The following is a 20,560-nucleotide window of genomic DNA, read 5'->3' as shown; positions in this document are numbered from 1 at the left end:
CACAAAACTCAGGTCCTTCTGGTAACACTGTGGGTGGATCCACACTTGCAACTAGCTGGGGAGTGACAAAAGGGTCCTACTACCACCGAGGGGCACCAGAAAGAGTGTAGTCGCACCCACACTGCATCTGTCTATATAACATCTATATTTGGCTGCTTGTGGTTCCTGGATAAGCAAGAAAGTTGTCTTTCAGGGAGCTCTCTGAAATCCTGCATGCTCCAAAGGGGATATAGCATGGCTAGGAGATGGCCAGGACCCTACAGTCCTGCCTGACATGTATACCAAGGCAGACACTAGGTACGATATAAGCCCCTGCATTCACCTGAACCAGCTCTTTGCAAGCAGAGTGCCTGTAGCCAGAGTGGCCTGGCTTTACAGTCCCTCTCAGGCATGGGGGGCTTTAAAAAACTGCTTGACACTGGAAAGTGACTGCAGAAAAATTAGGGCTGGGTGAAAATTTCCCATCAAAACTCATGACATGTACAAAGGAAGGGAAAAAAAAACCCCAGCTTTGATTCCCAGAAGTCAGGTTGAGTCTGCAAAAAAAAGAAAAAAAAATTCTTATCATTTTGCTCATAGGCTGAGCAATTTCCTTGAATGCAAAACCACTGGGGGAAATGACACGAAGCTGCCATTTTTTAAAATCACTTTCCAGAGCATTAAAAAAATATGCGGATTAGAAAAGGCAGAGCTGAGATTTCCACTCAGCCAAATGGGTTTAGGTTAGCGGGGATCAACCTTCTGCACCGCGGGGTGAAGAAGAAATAACCCAACTCAAGAGACAACCACCCAGGCTGGCAGGTGGCCATAGCACGGGGCTGGGCAGCACCCCTTCCCTTAGGGAAACCACCATGGGGTTATCCATGACCACATGTAGCTTGCACAGTGGCTGAAAAAAGTGACCTCACCATCAGCTCAGTGACACCTACCAGCCCCCTGGACTGTCCAGTCGCCACGCCACCCAGTGCCGACAGGGAAGGAAAAAGAGCCTTCTGTATTACTATTGCCCCTAAGGAAAACCCAGGTGCGGTGGCAAGAGGATTCCCCATAAGTGAGCTGGAAAACTCAGAATAGAGGACAATATGACCTCAAAATTAAGACACGGGACCAGAACTGAGAAAAACTTAGTTCAGCTCCCAGCTCTTCCATGGAGTGCCTCATTCCTTATCCTTGAAGGGCAGATGGCACTTCCTTTGTCTTTGCTGTCTATTTAGCCCTCACCTTCCAGGGTGAACGTGGGTCTCTTGCCAAGTATTCCTACAGGGCTGAACCCAAAAGAAGTCCAATTCTGGCTGGGGACTCTATAGAAATATGCACGTGTTTTACAGCATAATAAAACCCTAATGCAGCACAGGCACAAGTCTAAGCGAGTGCCCCACCTCACATGAACCCAAAATAATCTGATCTCACCCCATCCGCCACTACGTACGTAAACAATTCTGCCATTCACACGCACACATTAACTCCCCATGCCATTGCTGGCATTCGACTGCTGGCCTGTATTCACGGCGTAACATAGCTCAAGAGGAGCATTAGAGATGTTATTCTGGCCAAGCCCAGTTTCTACTGAGGCTCTGTGCAATAACATGTATTTGTGTGTGCTCTTCATTCATAATTATCCAGGGGCTCTGCCAGGCTCTGGGCAAGCTCTCAAGAGCAGCATGAGCTAAATGAAAACAATGGGAAAAAAGAAAGAAACCTGGCAAATAAAAACCACAAAGCTAAACAGCACTCTTGTATACATAAAGGCAGCTCTTCTGATTTTGGTGGGAGGCAGGCATGGCTGTCCTAGGGCAGAATTTCACTTAACATAGGAGAATACGCAGTATATATTCTATACTGGCATGGCTGCACATATCGTGAGCGAGAGAAACAGCAAATCCACAGGAAGACACACCTCTCTGTTGTAGTCTCCACTTACGGAAAAATCCTGTAGCGTGCATACTATGGCCAGCTGTTTGGAACAGGGCCTGTGGCCATGTCTACCCCACCTCCATGCCACTCCTGGGAGCACCACAGCAAAGCATGCCTCACCCACTCAGCACATGCGTGAAAACGAGGCCTCAGAGCAGCACTAAGCATCTACTCAGAGACATCCATAAGCTCACTCTCTCTCAGCAGGAAGAGTGCAGGCAAAATGAGCTTCATGGAGATGGTGTACACAAGTCCTCTGTCTTTGTGTGTGTGTGCGTGTGTATATAATGTCAAGCCCACTGTCCCTGACCAGACAGAGACCTCAGGCAGAGCCAGTCCACCTATATGAAATAATCTAGGTTAAAACAACACAGGTCCTTTGAAATGATGCTATTCAAAACCCACAGAATGCAGTACAGGACAGTCTCTTTTGTACAGACTATGCGATCCAGCCGACAAAGCGTAACCGAGAAGTACCTACCTGGAACGGTATTCCTTGTCGGCTTGCTAGCCTTATAAAAGTAGACCTGCCTCTTAAATTCTACAGGATTTTTCTGTAAAGGTCTCGTTAACACTAACAGACCAAGAAGACTCTAGTAAAAGCATTTTTCACCCAGCGATCTCAAAGCACTTCACACGGAGGCAGGAAATCCTCATGTCACAAACAAGGAAAACCAAGGCAAAGGCAGAGGAAGGGACTTGCCCAAAGCCAGGCAAGGAAGTGACAGAAACAGAACAGGCACAGGCCAACAGAATCCATCCAAGTAGACTGAGGGCCAGAAGTGCTGGCACCTCTTTTCCCCAGAATGAGACCTGGACAATAACTGCATGGAGCCGTGGGTGGACTGGCCAGCTATGGAGGGGACATTCATGGAGACACAGCACTCCAGGGGACAAGTTGGGAATGAGACTCAGGCAGTCCTGGCAAACCCAGGGACATCCCATTTCACTGACCTGTTGAATACTTCCGCGTCCTCTCGCCGTCCTTATACAAAGATCCCATGATGTCTCCCATGGACTTGGAGATTCTCATTTCATGCTGCTTACTGTTGTTGGGCTGTAGGAACTAGAAAGCAGACAAAAGCCGTCAGAGAGGTGGTTTGAGCCATTCCCGGTGCCCCCATGAAATGGATCACATCTGGAGCCCACCTCCATGTGATGTGGGCCCACAAGGAGGCTGAAGTGGAACCTTTCATGATCCAGAGCATGGAGAGGCTGATAAATATGATTCAAGTGCTGCAGGGAACTGAAATGGTACCTCAACTAGCAAGGACAGTAAATCAGACTTCTTGGTTCTGGATGCAATCTATTTGGTTGGTTTCAAATAGAAGAGGAGGAGAAGATGGCTGGGCCCTAAGGAGGTGACACTCTAAGGCCCTGCTTTTGCAATCTGACTTGTGTCCCCTGCAAGCCCCATGGCCCTCAGTGCAACTCTATGCAGCTTAAAGGATTCATCCACATTGGTCAGACTATGGAACTGGGGCCGGAGAGGAAACCTAGACTGGTGAAGCGGGAGGTTGAGGGAAAAGGAACAGCAAATCCCAGGCGGTAAGTGCCAAGGGCGTGTGGTGATAAATGCTATGGCCCAGTACATCATAGCTCTGCTGGGGCACAGATTGCCCTCAAGAACCCATGCCCTGGCCAAGCAGCTGGATCAAGCGAGGCACATCTGTACAGTGCACGGGGAAGCCTACTCTGTTCTCTGGTCAGAGCATCACCCTCTCCCTAGACACTGGAGCAAGAGCTAATGGCCACCCCAGTTTCCTATGGGACCCCACGTGAACCTCCAACCTGCAACCACTTTGCAGCAGTGACTACTGCTGCTGCAATGCTCCTGCAATCACCAGGAACCGCTAGAGGCTGCCCGAGTGGAGGCAACCTGGAGCAACGTGAGGAAGCCCAAGACACTTGAGAGAGCCAGCTTCCTGCTCTGGTCTCTGCACAGTGTTAAGAATTTCCCACCGCTGCATATCACCCTTAACACCCACTGAAGTCAGTGGGAACCAAGGACACTCAACACCACTTCAGGTTGGGATCTGATGTGGAATAAACTGCCACTGTTGCACTGGCTGCCTCGCTGCCCCTTGATGCACTGCCCAGGGTACAAGCTCACAGCCACTCAGCACATACCTTGGCAAAAGCAGCATGCAGATCTATGGAGCCGCACAGCTATTCCTTTGAAGGGTACCCAGCATGGGTTAGTCGTGCTTAACATGCTTAATTGCAATGCCACAGAGCTCAGGGCAGGGAAGCAGGGGGTGCAAAGGGGCTACACAGCCTGGGATGCTGCCAGCTACTCCACTCTCAGCCTCTTCTTGTAGGGTATAAGTACTCCATGGTCTCTGAACAGATCATGTCCTTTGCCACCCCCTGCAAAAGCAAGGATGCTGACTATGTAGGCCAACATTGCTACAAGGATAGCCCATTACGAGTCATGATGTCCCTTAGCAAGATGCTAGGCTGTGGGGTTTCACACAAGTCCCCTGGAGGACGCACCCCTTGCAGGATTATACACATCCCTATTGGTCTTGCAGATCTCTAAAAGCACCTGGCACCTTAGCAATCCATTCCCAGATCACAGACAGACAGTGCTGGAATAGACCCAACCGCTGTTACAGCAAACAGGGCTGCTGGCAGCAAGGAGTCCAGATCAGAGGCTTACGGGCAGAAGACAGCCAGCTTGGAGCGGACACCCCCCGGGCAGGTTCCCCCTCTGCTCCGTGCTGTTAGAAGCCTCTTGTTCCCGCTCCCCCCACCCCTGCACCTCCAATAACACTGCATCTTGCTCCGTGCACACGAGGACACAAGGTAAAGGGCTCACGCTCGTTTTCTTTGGCGCCTTCACAAAGATCCGCAAGCTTTTCAGAGAGGGGCTCAGGTCCAAGTGTTCCACCGCTCTGTCCAAGTCTTCCTGGGATTTCAGCGGGATCAGGAGCTGGAAGGATTGAACAAACGCCCAAGGGCGGCAATGTCACACACTAGGAAAACAAAGGGAGCCAAAACCTGCCCTCCAAGCACAGAAGGTCCAGGAATTCTGGGGCAGGGCGAGGCATCTCCACATCTGGATGGAAAACAAAACCCCAGTGCCCCTGTGCTTTCAGGGCCCTGATCTCTTCTTCCAAGAGCTCATCTGCAGAAAGAGAGACAGAGCTTGCAACAACAATGCTTGCAAAAGACCCAAGAGAGCGCATGAAGGCGGCTTCGGTGACCAAGTCAGTAGGAAGACTCACAGAGCTGAGAACAAGCCTTGTGCTCCATCGACAGCTCCACATACTCAGAGTCAGAAGCCACCTGCCCTTACGGCCGTTGATGGCTTTTGGGGCTGGTTATTTCTCCAAGTCCCGTGATGGTGCTGCTGAGGCCCGCACCCAAGTCCGCTGTGCATGTTCGTACCTGCCACAGGGCTTGGGCTGTTTGTGCGGTCTGTGCAATCTGCGGCAGGGAATTTCAGGCAGCAATGCTAGAACAGCTGCCCTAGCGCACCCCATCTAAAGCAGGCTGCCACAGCTGATATAAGCTGCAATATGCACCTCTGCTGTGTACCCTGGTCTAGCACAAACCCAGGCAACAGTATCTTAGTCTGTCTGCTCTAAGGCAGCCACCTTCTTCATATGGGCAACAAGGCGCCAAATCAAGGAAAAGGCCACATGTAGAAGCGGATTAGCCCCCAAGTGCAGAACAAATTCCCACCTAAAGCCACAGATTCAAATCCCAGCAAGGTTCTGTGTCCTTCAGAGGTAAAGAAACTGAGGTTGCTGTGAGCCAGGCAAAGTCCTATCTGGATGACTGTGGAGCTTCCTTTTTAAAGGACAGGGCTTTAGCCTAGTGCCTTTGCCCAAAATTCGCTCTTTATTGCAAATTGTTTTCTTCCTTGCAATGCCTAAGGCAGCTGCATTACAAAGGTGCTACATGACAGATTAATACTGTAGTCTGTTGCCAGAGGCAAAGAAAGACCACACCTGTATTTTCCCCCATACACAGCATGATCCCCCTAAGGTTATACAGCCAGGCATCAACCTTCTCTCTGGCAGCCTGGTGCCAAGTTCAGCCACCAGGCCACAATTTGCATTTGTGCATGTGCTAACCATGTGCTGGTATGCATCAGTTCAGCCGGCCAGGGGACAACGAGTATCCAGAGCTCCCAGTAAATTTCCCCACTGGCTTTAATAGGAGCTGCAGCTGCCCGGCACTTCTGATAGATAAATCCAACAATCCATGCGCTCAGAGTTTGCATTGCTGGACACAGCCAAAACACACTACTGCGTCAGATGAAAACCCGCACAGGAAGACATTATGAACAGCCACCTCTATCTCTCTCCATCACGGGATGCTGCTGCTTGTGAACTGCTGCCAGGGGGTTTGGCTGTCGGCCCATAGGTAAATACATGGCAGACTGTGTGCATCGTGTCCAGGGTTTCAGGGATGAAAGGCACAGGAGTGCAGCCAGGTGAACAAGAGGCTGTAGGCACCGGCCAGCTCAGATGAGACCTCAGCCTGGGAAACTGCTACAGAGCTGTTCCAGCTGCCTTACTATGTAAGTGTGCATCTGGGGTGCCTCCAGCATGAGAGCCTCTCATAGTTCATAGTGCCTTTATCTGCACTGTGCAATAAGGCAGTGCTCTTACTCCCATTTTGCAGAAAAAGAACTGAAGCACAGAGAAGTTAAGAGCCAAATGCATACAGGAACTAGGGCAGTGCAATGCATAACCCTTAATTAGCAGTGCCTAGTGGACTTCACAGGCCTGAGTTTGGTGCCTGGGCTCCACTCCCCATATAGTGTCAGCGGAAAGTTGCACAGCTTAAAATGAGACTGCCCACATGTCAGCAAGCTCAACAAGGAGCCATTAAAGCTATCCTGTAGGAAACACAAGGAGAGGAATGGGATGTCAGCTCCAGCCCACAAAGGCTGTTGGGTACCTAAGTGTAGACTGGATGGAGGCACCTATCTCTATCCATGATCCTCAGGTACAGATCTGCTCCTGGACATAGGCAGCTGAACCTCATCAGTGCTTTTCCATGGGCAACCCTGCTGCCCAGCATAAGAGAGACAGACAGACTGACCCCACAACCCAGCGGCTTGGGCATTCTGCTAGGATGAGGGGACTCAGGTGGCTTGCCCATGCTCCAAGGAGCACTGCAGAAACAAAAACAGTGCCTGCAGGTGTCCTGGGCTGGTCTCCAGAGACCCTGCCCACCCCAGTGCCCCCAGCGGTAGATGCGGGGTGGACAAGCAGGGATGCCCAGGCAGCAAGGCCAAGTCTGGCACAGTGGCACTGGCAGGAGCAGCCAGAGGGAGCCACCACTGCTGGGGCTGCCAGGAAGTGGAGTCTGGCTGCTGCACTGCCCCAACCCCACTGCATAATACCCTGGGGGCAGCGGTACCGGGCACATGCACCCTAGCCTGGGATGCCCCCCATGCCTGGGCCAGACAGGGCTGAGGGATCTACTGTGGGCCAGTTAAAATCTCTTGGCGGGCCAGATTTGACCCGTGGACCAGATTTTGCCCACCTCTGCCCCATAGGGTACTGTCTTGGGTTTTGTGTCAGGGTTGACAGTAGTTTTATGAAGAGTTTACATTATGGGTTTGTATAGGATGGTTTGGATGGGGATATTCCTGCCACGGGGCTTGGACTAGATGACCTCTGGAGATCCCTTCCAGCCCAACTTCTGTAGGAGTCAAAGACTCTAGGATACCCTAGCAAGGGATGCCCATCCTGGTGGGATCTTGCCTGGAGAAGGACACTTTCCTGATATACTGCTTAACCCTACTAAGTCAGCAGAGCTCCACATGTACAGCAGACAGAGAAAGCTAACCCAAGTGCTCCCATCACTGAAAATCCTCGTAAGAAATTGGGCCAAATCCTGCCTTCACTTGGATGGAGATAAGTCCTACTCCTTGCAGGGCAGCAGCAGGCAGCAGAGTCTCCTTTACAATGCTTGTTACTGCTTCTTTCTAAAGCCTACAGGCCCGCTCTGTCCTTAGATGTCCTCTGGTTGTGTCCAAGAATGCAATCTGGCTTTGGACTTTTGGGGTATTTCCACAGTCCCCATCCCTGCTCCTCCGCTTACCCAGCTCCTCACAAGTCTTCCAAATGGCACTTGCTCTGCTCATGCTTTGAACAAAATGTTCTGCAGGTCACTTTGTCTCGCTCCAGTATCACAACATGAATACGCTTACAGGCTTGCTCGGCAAAGCCAAGAACGTCGGGCAGAAATTGCCCTCTTCTAGGATGGAATCGGGCCAGTGTTTAGCTTGGCTTTGCCTATTCCTCATGTCTGGCAAGCAGATTTTGCTCCATTTGGCATCCAGGCTGCTGTGTACAGGGAGACTGGGAACTGAGTCCTACTAGACACTTAACTAAATATAGACACCGGCACAACCTTGGAGTTAACTGGCAGGTTGTGCTCAAAGTAACTGGGCTGCATCTTAGCCTCTCCCATGCGTTTCTTCTCTCTATAAACTTAGCAACTATGACAGCAACTTGAGATGCCCACATCAGCAAGGGAGGGAGCGCTTGCAGAGGATGTACGGGAGCCGGTGGCCAATGCACCAAGACTTACACAAATATAAATGCCAAGGTAAAACTGGCAAGATTCTTCAGTTATGTAGTAAATGGAATATTTATATATAAGCATGCTCCTGTAACACCTGGGGACTGCACTGAGTACAGTGTTGTGCAAACACGTAATGAGACTCGCCCCAGCGTATATAGCTGAAACACACAAAGACAGATCAAAAAAGGGGAGCAGAAGCACAGCGAGGGGAGATGACTTGCCCAATCTCACGCACCATGTCAGTGGTAGAGCCAGCAACACAGCCCAGAGATTTCAGGGGGAATTCAAAGAGGATAGTCCAGTGGTTCCCAACCAGGATGCCATGGCTGGATACCACACAACATTAGCACAGTTAAGCATGCAAATGTGATTCACAAGATAAACTCAGAGGTTTCAAATAAGAATCCAGTGTTAAAAACAATTCTGAGCTCTTGTGCTCTTTCTGAGTTCTTTGCAACAGAAGAATGGCTGTATTATCTTTATCCGGTCAAAAATTGAGTGAAACTACGAGACTGCATTTTCCAAGGGGTGCCTCACGTCTATCAAGGGGTGCCTTGAGTCTAAAAAGGGATCGTCTCCCCAGAGCGGAAGTGCATGTGGGATTGCCAAGGCTCTGTAGTGTGGGAAGGTCCAGCTCAGATGAGAGGGATACCCAAAGTCTCTTGACTGTCTAAAGTCATTAAGTGGCAATTTTTACCGGGAGGAAAAACAGGCAAAATGCTGACCCCCATCACTCCAAATTTACACAGATGGAGGTGGAATTACATACACTACATTTACACCAATATAACCGAGAACAGAATTTGGCACAGAAGACATCATTAGTCTACAGATGACGTGCCATTATCAGGACTTGCAGATGCCTTCCCTCAAGGCTGGCTCCATCTATAAAGACTGCTTTCATGATAAAGCTGTCAGGTAAATTGCTGCTCATACAAGAGCTGCCAATTCTCACAAGGAGAAAACACTGATGGACAGAAAAAAACCCCAACTAAAGCTAAACTCAACCAAACTCTCACCATAATTAGCAGCCAACTTCAAATTGGGTTAGGTGTTATACAAAAGTATGAGGAGACAATGCCTAGCAGAGGGCAAAGCCCATGATGTAAGAGTTGTATTTGTTGGTGGAAAAAAATCTTTCAATGGAAAGAAGCCTGGGATGAAGTGACTCACTCCTGGAGAATCCCGTGCAGGAGACCATCAGAAAACACTTGAAATTAGAAAATGTACAACATTCCTGACCACGTCCAATGCCACAGCCTAGGAGATCGTTTGACATGGCGTGAGAAGCAGATTAGGAGTAACAGCACAGTCTTTTGATTGGTCTGAATCTCAAGTGACACCCAGCTCCAAGCACTAATGCAGTGCAGCCACCTTGGAGCAGTGCTGGGCCTGTACCACCACACACCCAGGACAGGGAGCTTATAAGCATATGCCCAGCCCTATTCCAGGGTGGCCGTGTTGTCTGCATTTCAGGGTGCAGTGTACAGGGAACAAATGTGCCCCATGCTGAAGAGCAGGACAGTCAGGTTCATCACATAGGAAAGAAAGACAGGGCAATGCAAGCATGTTGTGGAACTGGCAAGTTCCTTCATAGATATCATACAGTAGGGCTGGAAGGCACTTCCAGAGGTCACTAGTCCACCACCCTGCCCGAGACAGGATCACCCCTATCCCATACCAAGCCACTGTCCAGCCTCTTAGCAAAACTACACAGTCAATCCTGACACAGCCCCAGATATAACACCCAAACCTGCCACAGGTAAAGCAAGGGGACCGCAGCAGCCAACGTAGGAAGGGTTTGTGTCTGCATGTTCTCTTGCTGAATAGAAAGGTGATGGATAACTAGCTGCATGATGTGGGCTGGGGCCCCAACCACTTAGTACCTCGTTGTTGGCATAGTGCAGATCCATCATCTGTCCAAAAGCATCCATGACTTTCTGCAGCACTTCTTTGAATCTGACCGGTCTTGGAAACTGGATAATCCTAAGCACACAGAACAGAAATAAAGGTAGAGGTGTCACTTGGATAAACCTATGCTGTGGAAGTAGATTAGCCTCAGCCTGGTGGAGCAGGGACCTACTCTCCAATGTCATGACATACCCTATTCATAAATAATGATCAATAATTATGGGGCAGATCGTGGCAGGGAGACTACAAGCAACCTCCCCTAGTCCACACAACAGCTCCAACATGGATGGCAAACTCAGGCCCAGGTCCTTGCGGGTACCGTTCCCTCAGGGGCTGGGGGCTTGTTCCATCCAGAAGGAAGCATGGCCGTCTCTCAGATCATGCCCCAAGGCTCACAGCACAGCCTCTCTGTCCTCAATAAGGTACAAAGATTCCCTTCCAAGGCAGAACCTAGGTCCAACAGCACGTCCTTGAGATCGGGCAGCAGACCCACAGACCACACCTGGGCCAGTTTCCCTTGTGATTTGTCATTTCATGGGTTACAGAATGGCAATGAATAGCAGACTAAAGATGGCTTGATTTGCTAGGGCAACTCTCCTATGCCCTCAGATGCAGGGTCCCACGGGTTTCAGTAGGAGCTGCAGGTGTGCAAGCATACAGGATCCAGCCCTGTGCTGTGTGCACTGTGTTATCCTCTACTGAGTGCATTAGCCAATGTGACCATCCGCCTGAAACCCCTTCTCTCCGAGGCAACCTGCCCAGCCAGGCCCTGAACCCTGCCATGAGCAGAGATCCTCCCCTGTAAATGTCAAGTTGGGAAGGGCAGACGGGCTTTGAATAGCAGCTCTGTTATTATGGGACTCATGCCCAAAATCTACTTATCTTGAGTAAGTGTCACAGGCTGCTAATCAAAGAACACTCTTCAGTGGGAGATTCAATGCCAACTATGGTTCAATAGGCTGCAGAAATAAAGGTAAAAGTGGAAAGAAGAATCCAACCACATCCAATCATGGGGCATTTAACGGATTCCAGTTTGGAAATCAATTCCCTGGGCACAAAGGAGATTTGTAGCTACTGGGCAGGCCTTGCAAAGGGGAGCTCTCCTCACAGGGCTTCCACTGTGTGCATGCAGGGCTGGATAGAAAGGTGCAGACAGGTGGCCCCAGGTGCAAAGCAGAGTCGCATTAGTGTCATGAGGGCAGGCACGCACCTTTTCTCCCCGTCATATTCAAACTTGAGCCTGGCATTGCGCTGCTGAAAGAGAGAAGACAGTTAATAACCAAGTTCCTTTACACTGGGCTGGCAGGGTCTGATTCAAAGCCCTGCACAACTATCAAAAAGATGCCCACTAACATTGGTGAGACCCTGTTGAGGGCACACTGCCTTCAGAGGGACCCAAGGATGGATTATACCATGGGAGCCCAAGGCTGCTTCCTTCCTTGAACACAGGAACACCCCAAATCTGGTAAAAATCATCTTGTCTATCAATAAAAGAAACTGGCTTAAGTCTGCATAACTGACAGGTTTGGTATGATACATTTGCTCAGGCTCTGCTGGGTAACATCTTCCAAAATCACCCAGGAGCCAAAGGCCTATTTTCCAGGTGGGACAAGCATTTAGCAACTTAAGTTGGACTGGACTTGAGGGCTTTGGATCATCTTTCCCATTGTTGATTTCTGAGTAGGAGATCCCAGAACCTGTCCTACGCTCCTGGGGGCATCAACAGGGTGTTAAGCAGCACACAGCGAGAGTTTAGGTAGGGATACCAAGTATTGCATTCAAGACTGCCAAGGACCCGAACTTGTTAAATCTGCTCCAGCCTAAGTTAGGGTGCCAGCTTTCACTAATTATCATCATTCAGTTTTTATTATGTTAGGACCTACAGAATCGAAACAAGGTCAGGAAACTGGTTGCGTTCACACTGTACAGACACGCACAGGACCTGGTCTTCCACCTTAAAAATGCTATCTGAATTACATGGAGATGCCTCAGCTGAGATCCAGAACTCACTTGTACAAAGACCTCAGGCCTCTGCCACACATTACACTTGTGACACGATTACCCAATCACACTTTAAAGCAATTAAGTGCATCATAAAACAATAAACCATAATGTTATCCACACAAAATGCATAACAACTTGGTCGCTGGTTCCTATTACGCCTATCAAGCACTTTTGAGGTTGGGAGCCCGCAACTGCCAATAAGGTGCAAGGGGATCTGACGCTCAGTCCCACAATCACACCTCCTGCCATGCATGTGTGTAAGGGAGGAAGAGCACTGCACGGATCATGCATCAGATCCCATCCTGCCTTTACCTGCAGGTCTGGTAGGGGTGTCAGAGACATCCCTTCTTCCTCCTCTCCACATATTGGAAAAATGGACAAAGCAGACAGAGGCTGCAAGAAAGCTGTTATCATTCCCAAATGGGGAAGCACGACATACAGAGACTAAGAAATTTGTGGTCTGGGGCAGGACCTAGACCCAAAACCAGGGCAGCGCCAAAAACACAAGGGTGTCCTGCCTCACCCTTACAGCCTGCTGTATGCAGAACTAGTTAGCTGCTTTTAGCTGTAGTCCTGCTCTCTCTCACTTCATCTGTATTAAACCAATGGGGTTTTTTTGTTTTCTTTTAAAGAGAAGCTCCAAATGCACTGCCCACCTTAGCTGGAGCAGCAGGGCTGCACCGCCAAGGCAGAATCAGCCTCACACCCCCTGCATCTGAACGGGACAACTCCTGAATGGGTGGGTGACACCACTTCCTGAGAGTGCTCCTTATCACTAACCCTGCATTTCCAGAGCCTGAAGGCACAGTTTCCATACTCTCACCCTTTTGGGCAGGCAGAGCTAGAATGGCATTGTCTCTAATGGGGAATATGACCTGCCTGGTCTTTGGGATTATTTTTAAAGGGCCAGATCTCCAAGTACTGCAACATCTACTGAATTCAAGGCATGCCACCCTAAAAGCTATGTGCATCAAGACCTGAAGAAAGCAGGAACAAGCTTAGGGGGGTTCAGTTAAGAGTAGTAAATCTCCTCACTTGGCCAGAACCCATTATACTTAGTGCATCAGGATAAAAGGGTATTATTTCCAGTTTTGAGCTTGGACCTGAAGTGCCAAAATACCTGGAGAATCTCTCTTTGCCCGATATACACAGTGGGCGCATCTACGCGTGCATCGTTACTGTGCAGTACCTACAGCAACTTACTCCAACCTGGGCATAAATTTGCTACCTGCATGATGCAGGTACCAATTTACACCCGAGTACTTACTGCACAGTAAGGAACGTGTAGATGTGCAGTAACCCTGTTTAGTCCCAAGTCAGTCCACACACAGAATTACTATGCTGTAATGCCTGCACGTGTAGACGCCATTGTAAAAGACACTTAATATGCAGTAAATTACTGTAAAGTAAATGCATGTGTAGACATTCCCAATGTGCCCTGCCAGGACTAGAAGAAGAAAGGTGAAAGATCATGAAAAGGGATGCTCTCAGGAGAATCATTGAGGTACTTGAAGCCAGGTTTTCCAGATCCAAAAGCACTGGAATACGTCTAATCAGCACCCTAATTACAATCAGACCCCAAAATCCTGACCTGGCTTTCAAACACCTGGAAGTTCAAAGGGAGGAGGGTGATTGTTTCTGATCCAACATTTTGGGTTGTAAATATTGTAGAGAGCAGCCCACAACAAAATGCGAGTGCAAAATATGCAGCCCTTGAGCTTGGGGAGATGTTTGCCTGCGAAGAGCGAGGGCAGGCCAGGGTCACTCCTAATCTGAACGTCTGCATGCTCTGGAGGCCTGACCTCAAATGTCCAGGTGAAATACCCAGATCCTCTCATTGCTGCTGATAAAACTCAGGATTCGGTGCCTGGAATCACAGAAGAGCAGGGCTGGAAGGGACCTGGAGGTCATCTAGTCTGACCCCACACTCAAGGCAGGATCTGCCCCATCTAAGCCAGCCTAGGGAAGTGTCTGTCTAACTGCTCTCAAAAACAATCGCAGGTGGAAACGGCACCAACTCTCAGGGCAAAAGTTCTTCCTAACGTCCAACCTAAAATATCTCCAGCTGCGATTTACCTGGCAGTCAGTGGACTCAGTGTACACACGAGAAGGGAACCAGAGCAAGGATCTCTTGAGGTTCGTGCCTGCTCGGGAGCAAGACAAACAAAAAAAAGGGAGCTTGGCTCAGAAACCTTGCGTGCTCAAAGGCGTCGCTGAACTGGGGTCTCCAACTCAATGCCGTTTTATGCTAATCAAAACAGCTTCTCGGACAAGCACGTTTCAAAACAGCTTGTTGCTGGAAAAATGTCACAACACTAGTAACAACTCCGGAGAGGAAAAAACCTGCTGCATCCTTTTCTTCTGCATCAACAACCCGGCCGATCTTCTTTGGCATATGGCCAACCCAAATACGCCAGCTGCCCCATATAACTGTGCTCCACTTGCAAGGAGAAAAACAAACAAGCGGGATGCATGGCGGTGCGGGGGGGACTTCATTTATCTAGAGACGTTTTTGGACAGGCCAATATAAAAAGCACCAAAATAAGCTAGGCTTTCAAAATACATGAGCTGGGAGAGGCACAATAAAGAGAGCAGCAATGTGCTCACGATGCAGTTTCGAAATCTTCTCTCATTTTATGCGTTATCAGATCTGCAGCTAATAGCGTTTACATTCATGATAGTCTCAACTTTGCTCAGTACTCTCAACTTCCCCTGTACATCACCACCGCTGAGTTTTGGTGGTGTCTCAAAGTCCCAACCAAGACCAGGGTCCCAACTGGGACGGAGCGGGTATGGTGGGCAGTGTGTGTGCCCCCCTCCTCCCCATGGTGCACAGTCCCTGCCAGTGCTGGCAGCAGCAGCAGGAGGGAGTGGGCCCTCGGGGTGCTCATGGTCCGTGCAGGTGGACCCCCGCGGCGGTGCACGGCTCCAGCCAGCTCGGGAAGCTGCATGTGGCAGCAGGGAGCAAGGCCAGGCTGGCCCAGTTTCATCGTGCAGCTCATGGGGTGGGGGGGGCTTTTCCGAGGGGTGCCTCGAGTCTCAAAAGGTCGAGAACCACTGGGCTAGGGGTTAATGCAATCACCCAAAAAGCAGAAAACCTACGTTTGAGGCCCTACTTAGTCTCACCGGGCTGTAGTAAAAGATCTAGTTGTGAGAGGCCTAAGGTCACACCGGAAATCTGTGGCAGAGGAAGGGCTGTCCCTCTTGTTCTGGATTCGAACCGTGGCCGCTTGACCACCCTCCCTCCAGACCTCACTCCCAGTCTTAGACAAGTCACATCTCTGGCAGGGATTTAAAACACAGCTTTGCTGTCATGCGGGCAAGCCCCAAACTTCCTGCCCAGCGTCTAGGCTGGGCTGGTAAGGCTCTGATCTTGGAGGTCACCCCTTGGCCCAACCTTAATGCAAACAGCATCTACATTAAAAAAGGCCCTGGCAGGCACAGCGCTCCCTCGCTTTCTGTCTCCTCCAAGGCATTTGGACTGCAGTTTCCCCATGGCCTAGTTACCCAAAGGCCTCTAAAATGTCACTCGTTACCTTCCAAGCTTAAAAAGGAAAAAGAAAGAGATATACAGGCAAAGCCACTCCGGTGACCACAAGCCTGTAATGGTCTTTCCAAGTTTTTTTTTTCCTTCCTACTTTTTAGCTCCTTCCTTAAAAATTCTATTTAAAGGAAGAGAGGTCCGAAACCTCAAGGTTTCAAAGGAAAAAAAGGGTTGGTATAAACGTAGCTTCAACCCGCAGCAAGTTAGAAGCAAAAATGGGGAAAAAAAAAAAAAAAAAAATCAGCAAAAGCCAAAGAGATCTCAGTCCCCACAACTCATACGGCCGGCTTGGAGGAAAGGAACCGGCTGCTTCTGCCTAGAACTTGTTCTGCCGATGGGGTCACACCCTCCGGATATGGCCAAAACGGGGCTGCGCTGCCCTCTTCCCCCACTCCTCCTTTCCCAGCGGACCTGGGGGAGAAACAGCAGCGCTCGCTGGTTTAGATTAGACGCGTTGGAAAATGGAAAAAGTGCTTCCAAACGAGGTGAATCATGATCTTGTGCAGAGCTCCCTGAAGAGCACACTGCTGTTTGTAATAAAAAGCACGCACACACACACACACACACACACGCACACCAGCCTGGGATGGAAAGAGCCGAGGGAGACGGGCAAGGGACATATAGACCCGGCTGGGAGGTGCTGGGAAGCAAGTCACCTTTGGGGCACACATGCAAAAAGCATGCAAAAGGAAAGAAGTGCAGGGTCTAACGGACAGCAGAAGGGCATGGCGGCAGCGTCAGACTGCAGAGGACCCCTCAAACATTGACTTGGCAGGCCAGGTGCTTCGGGTAGATGTGATATCTTTCATTAGACCAGCTGAGTAGTTGGGGGAAAAACAGATCTTTGCAAGCTTTTGAATGCAATCACCCTTCTTCAGACATAGGAAGTTTCTGTCCTTACACCAACACGGCTACAACCAAAAACCAAACATTTACTTGGTGTCGTCCTATACTTTGCCCTGCTTTTAGCAACAGAATATTAGTTATAATCTAGGCCGCAGCCGAACACGACTAATCCACAGCGTGAGCAGTTATCTGCATGGAGCACTCAGCTGTTAGGCTCTTCAGTAGTTTAACAGATAAAATTTTGCCCACTTCCCCCTTTTCCTTTTTGGAAAAAGCTACCAGGAAATCCTGGTCTCTGTCAGTCCTGCGCGTCCCCTTCCCTCACGATGAAAGAGCATGGGACATGGTAAGCTCAGAGCCTGGAGGTCTCCTGCTGGGAGCAAGGCAGTGGATGGGTGAGCTGAGCTGCTCTATCCTATGGGAATTTTCTTTTTGCGCAGAAGAAACAATGAAGGGCAGCACCAGGCAGTTTTCCCCACCCGCTCCTGCTTGCAGCCTGCTCCTACAGCTTGCAAGGTTCACATGCATCCGTGCCCTTCTCAAAAGCACACTCCCTGCCACGGAAAGGCACCTGTGTAGTATGACGGAGGGAGATCTAGTGGAGAGAGCACTGGGCTGGGATCCAGGAGGCCAGTGGATTGCACAGCGCCCCAAGGCAAGTCCCTCCAACATGCTGGGCATGTTTCCCCGGCTGATCACTGGAGAAGATGATGCCAGCCCCTCTTGACAATACTTTGAAGACTACTGGCGAAAAGCCAGAGATTAAAGCTACGTCTTGCTGATAGCATGTGTCGGCTCCTGCTTTGATCGCTACGTCTGAATCCATTGCACAGACTCTCGTTCTCTGAACTGCCCGCGTTGTTCCATTTCTCTCCGGTCCCTTTTACCCTTTCTGGTTTCACTGCGTTGTTCCCTCGCCCCTTTCCTTCCTACAGGAGATTGCAGGGCATCCTCTGCTGTTATTCTCAGTGCCCATTTCCTCTTTTCCTCTTGCTTTGTGGGAGGAACACCAGACCCCACGTTCACTCAGCCCAGCCCGCAGGGCCCCCTGCCAGCTGCTGCAGAGGATGCAACCTTTGGCAGCAGTGATGGGTGACCATCCCCAGGGAAAGGTCCCTCTCCAACCCCAGTCTGTTAAAGGTTGGAGCCAACATGCAGATGTGTGCTCCGTCTCTCTTTATGTTGCATTTCCTGTGCCCTGCCTAGTATGTTCTCTCTTTACTTCAGTTTACCCTACCTCTGCAAGGCAAGTAGTGCCATTTACGGAGAAGAGCACTGGGCCAGGACTCAGGACGCACAGGTTCAGCTCCCAGCACTGCTGCCTGGTTGCAGAGTGACCGTGGAGAAATCAAGCCATTTCCCCTTTCCGTGCCACAGCTTCCCCATTTGTAAAATGGAGGAGAAACAACATCTTTAGGTGAAAAAGGACAACAGCGAGGCACTATTCTTCTTCTTCCTCACCTATTCTAGCAATCCAGCATTGGACATTCAACATTCAGCCTGGGACCAAGCCCCGTTTTCACACAGTTGGATGAGAAACTCAGCCACAAGTACTCTGCCTACAGTAAAATTTAGATTTGCTGCAGGGCATTTAAACAAAAGTTATGAATAATTTCATGATGATGTTTGGCACTGTGCACAAATGTGCGTGCCCACACCAGCACCCATTATTAGCTAGTTTTGCATAATCCTAAATGCTAATAAGAGGGCCAGAAATGTAAACAGCAGTTTAAAAGCTCTGAAAAGGAAAAGGAGACGGTACAGGACAGGAGAACGCAGAGGAATAACTAGGAAGTACAGAGGCAATAAAACACCCATTCTTGTCAGGATTGTGATGGACACAGAGAGAGGTGAAAAACAGGAGGTCTGCTCAAAACCTTTTTATCCAAATTGTTTTTCGGTGCAAAATTGGGCTGCCAACTACATGATTTTTCACAAGAAGTCTTTGCTTTTCATGGAGAATGTGACCGTTTCCTCCAAAAAATAAAATAATTTTTTTTTAAAAGTCCAAAAAACCTAAATGCCCCAAAACCAAAATCTGTGGCTGTGCCGCTACAGTGCCTCGTGGGGGAAGCCCCCAGAGTTATGGGAGCTGTAACCAGGATGGGAACCAGAGACCACTGGAGGGACACGTGCCTGCTTCATATGTGCCACCTCCCAAACTAACCGTGGTACAGTCAGCTTCGCGCAGCGTGGTGCCTGTGCAACAGGCTTTGCCTTTCAGCCGAGCTCATCCGCGTAAGGTAGCATCACACCAAGCCATTAAACTGCACTACTTCTGTGCTACCTCCCAGCACAGAAGCCACCGCCTGCTCCATCTCACTGCACAACTGTCCGGGCCCATTCTGCAGCCTTAAGTGGTTTTTTTTCCCCCCAGACAAGAATGATGAACCGAGCTAAAATCCCCCTTTTTGAATTGCATCAGGACACCAGGATGGCTTTGTCCGAGTCGAGGCTGTTCCAATGAGTCAGGACATTTGGTAGCTTTAATCAGGGAGCTGCACTGTAGGTGCCTCAGGTTTGCATTCTCCTTGATGGACCAGACTACATTTCCCAGGACATATTGCCTCTCTGCTCCAAGACTAAGACTCCCAGGACTATTGCCTCTCTGCTCCAAATTAAGACTGCAATTTTCTGACCCAGCTCTGCCTAGCAGAACCCGAATCCCCAGTAACTCTCCATCCAGCTGGCTGGTCCCAGCCTCACAGGCTGAGCTCTGGCCTGACTCAAGCCCGACTCGTTTGAATTGCATGAAACAGCAATTCGCTGTGCTCCAGCGTCCTCCACCTCCCAGAGCTGAGCCCAGCCCACTCTGGGTCTGTAGTTCTCCGGCATGGGTGTGCAAGAAGAACAAGCTGCCAATCATGGAAGCTGAACATCCAACCCCCTGGGATTTCAAGGGGCCACACACTAAGTACGCCTACATCTGGTCTCTTTACTTTTAAAAACCACATGCAAGACACCCAATGTTGGATCAGTCCAAATGGTTTCAGGACCAGGACGCTTTTCCAAGAACTAATGCCGTAATCAGAGAGAACATTTGGATCCCCACGACAACAACAACTTTTAATCCGAGTCACAGCCAATAATTTAAAGTTCATATCAGAGAATGACATAATGCAGCAGCCTGCTTTATAAATTAAGGTGGGGTGCGTGTGCACGTGTAAACAAGCATCCTTGCAAGACACTCGCTTTCTGTAACTTCAGCTATTCAGGGCTCACCCAAGAAACCCTGGCATTTCCCTTGGTTCCAGCAAAGTCAATACTTATACCCCTGTATATACGGTATGTACCTCCATAGCCTCCAAAATGACAGCTAGGAATTTTCTGCCTTCGTAAAAGAAATACATTACTTCAGAAAATCCCTCCAAATGTCAGCTATCCTCAAAACATCCCAACACGACTTGCTGTGCTCTCCACCCATTGGGTTGCATAAAATGTTACCCTCCAAGGCATCCAAAGCTGTGCTGGATCATCTTAGTCTACTGCAGCTGTAGAGAGCCAACTCTGAGTTTTCCTGGTCAATTCTGTAAACGTCTTGGATAGTCTTCAACATGAGCTGAACAACTGCAGTCATTCGCTTGGACAGCTGTTATACCCAGGCTGCACTTAAAAACTGACATACGTGTGCACGCATTTTTGTCCGAGTGCATCTAGAAATGCTAAAGGAAGTAATGGGGAGGACCGGTCTTTTATGCATCCAGACAGGATCCGTTGGAAAAGCAATGAAAGACACGTGATCATTGTCAACAATGATTTGGTAGTCACTCGGCTAGTGCAACACGC

General features: G+C 49.6%; 1 protein-coding gene across 3 annotated transcripts in view; it reads right to left on the bottom strand.

The window, feature by feature from the left end:
- Positions 1 to 20,560, bottom strand: part of LOC102572648 (mitogen-activated protein kinase kinase kinase 3) — a 107,263-nt gene that overhangs the window by 36,104 nt on the left and 50,599 nt on the right. For 2 of the 3 annotated variants that reach the window (XM_014609063.3, XM_014609065.3), the window contains 4 exons: positions 11,591 to 11,634; positions 10,356 to 10,455; positions 4,736 to 4,849; positions 2,869 to 2,980 (listed from right to left, as the gene is read on the bottom strand). In XM_014609063.3, the coding sequence (XP_014464549.1) occupies positions 2,869 to 2,980; positions 4,736 to 4,849; positions 10,356 to 10,455; positions 11,591 to 11,634 (370 nt within the window). The remainder of the gene's footprint in view (positions 1 to 2,868; positions 2,981 to 4,735; positions 4,850 to 10,355; positions 10,456 to 11,590; positions 11,635 to 20,560) is intronic. The other variant, XM_014609066.3, reaches the window with a different exon arrangement.

This window comes from Alligator mississippiensis, chromosome 5 (genome assembly GCF_030867095.1).
Source record: "Alligator mississippiensis isolate rAllMis1 chromosome 5, rAllMis1, whole genome shotgun sequence".
Classification (NCBI taxonomy): domain Eukaryota; kingdom Metazoa; phylum Chordata; order Crocodylia; family Alligatoridae; genus Alligator; species Alligator mississippiensis.
The sequence above is the reverse complement of the archived record's forward strand: the minus strand, read 5'-3'. Positions and strand labels throughout refer to the sequence as shown.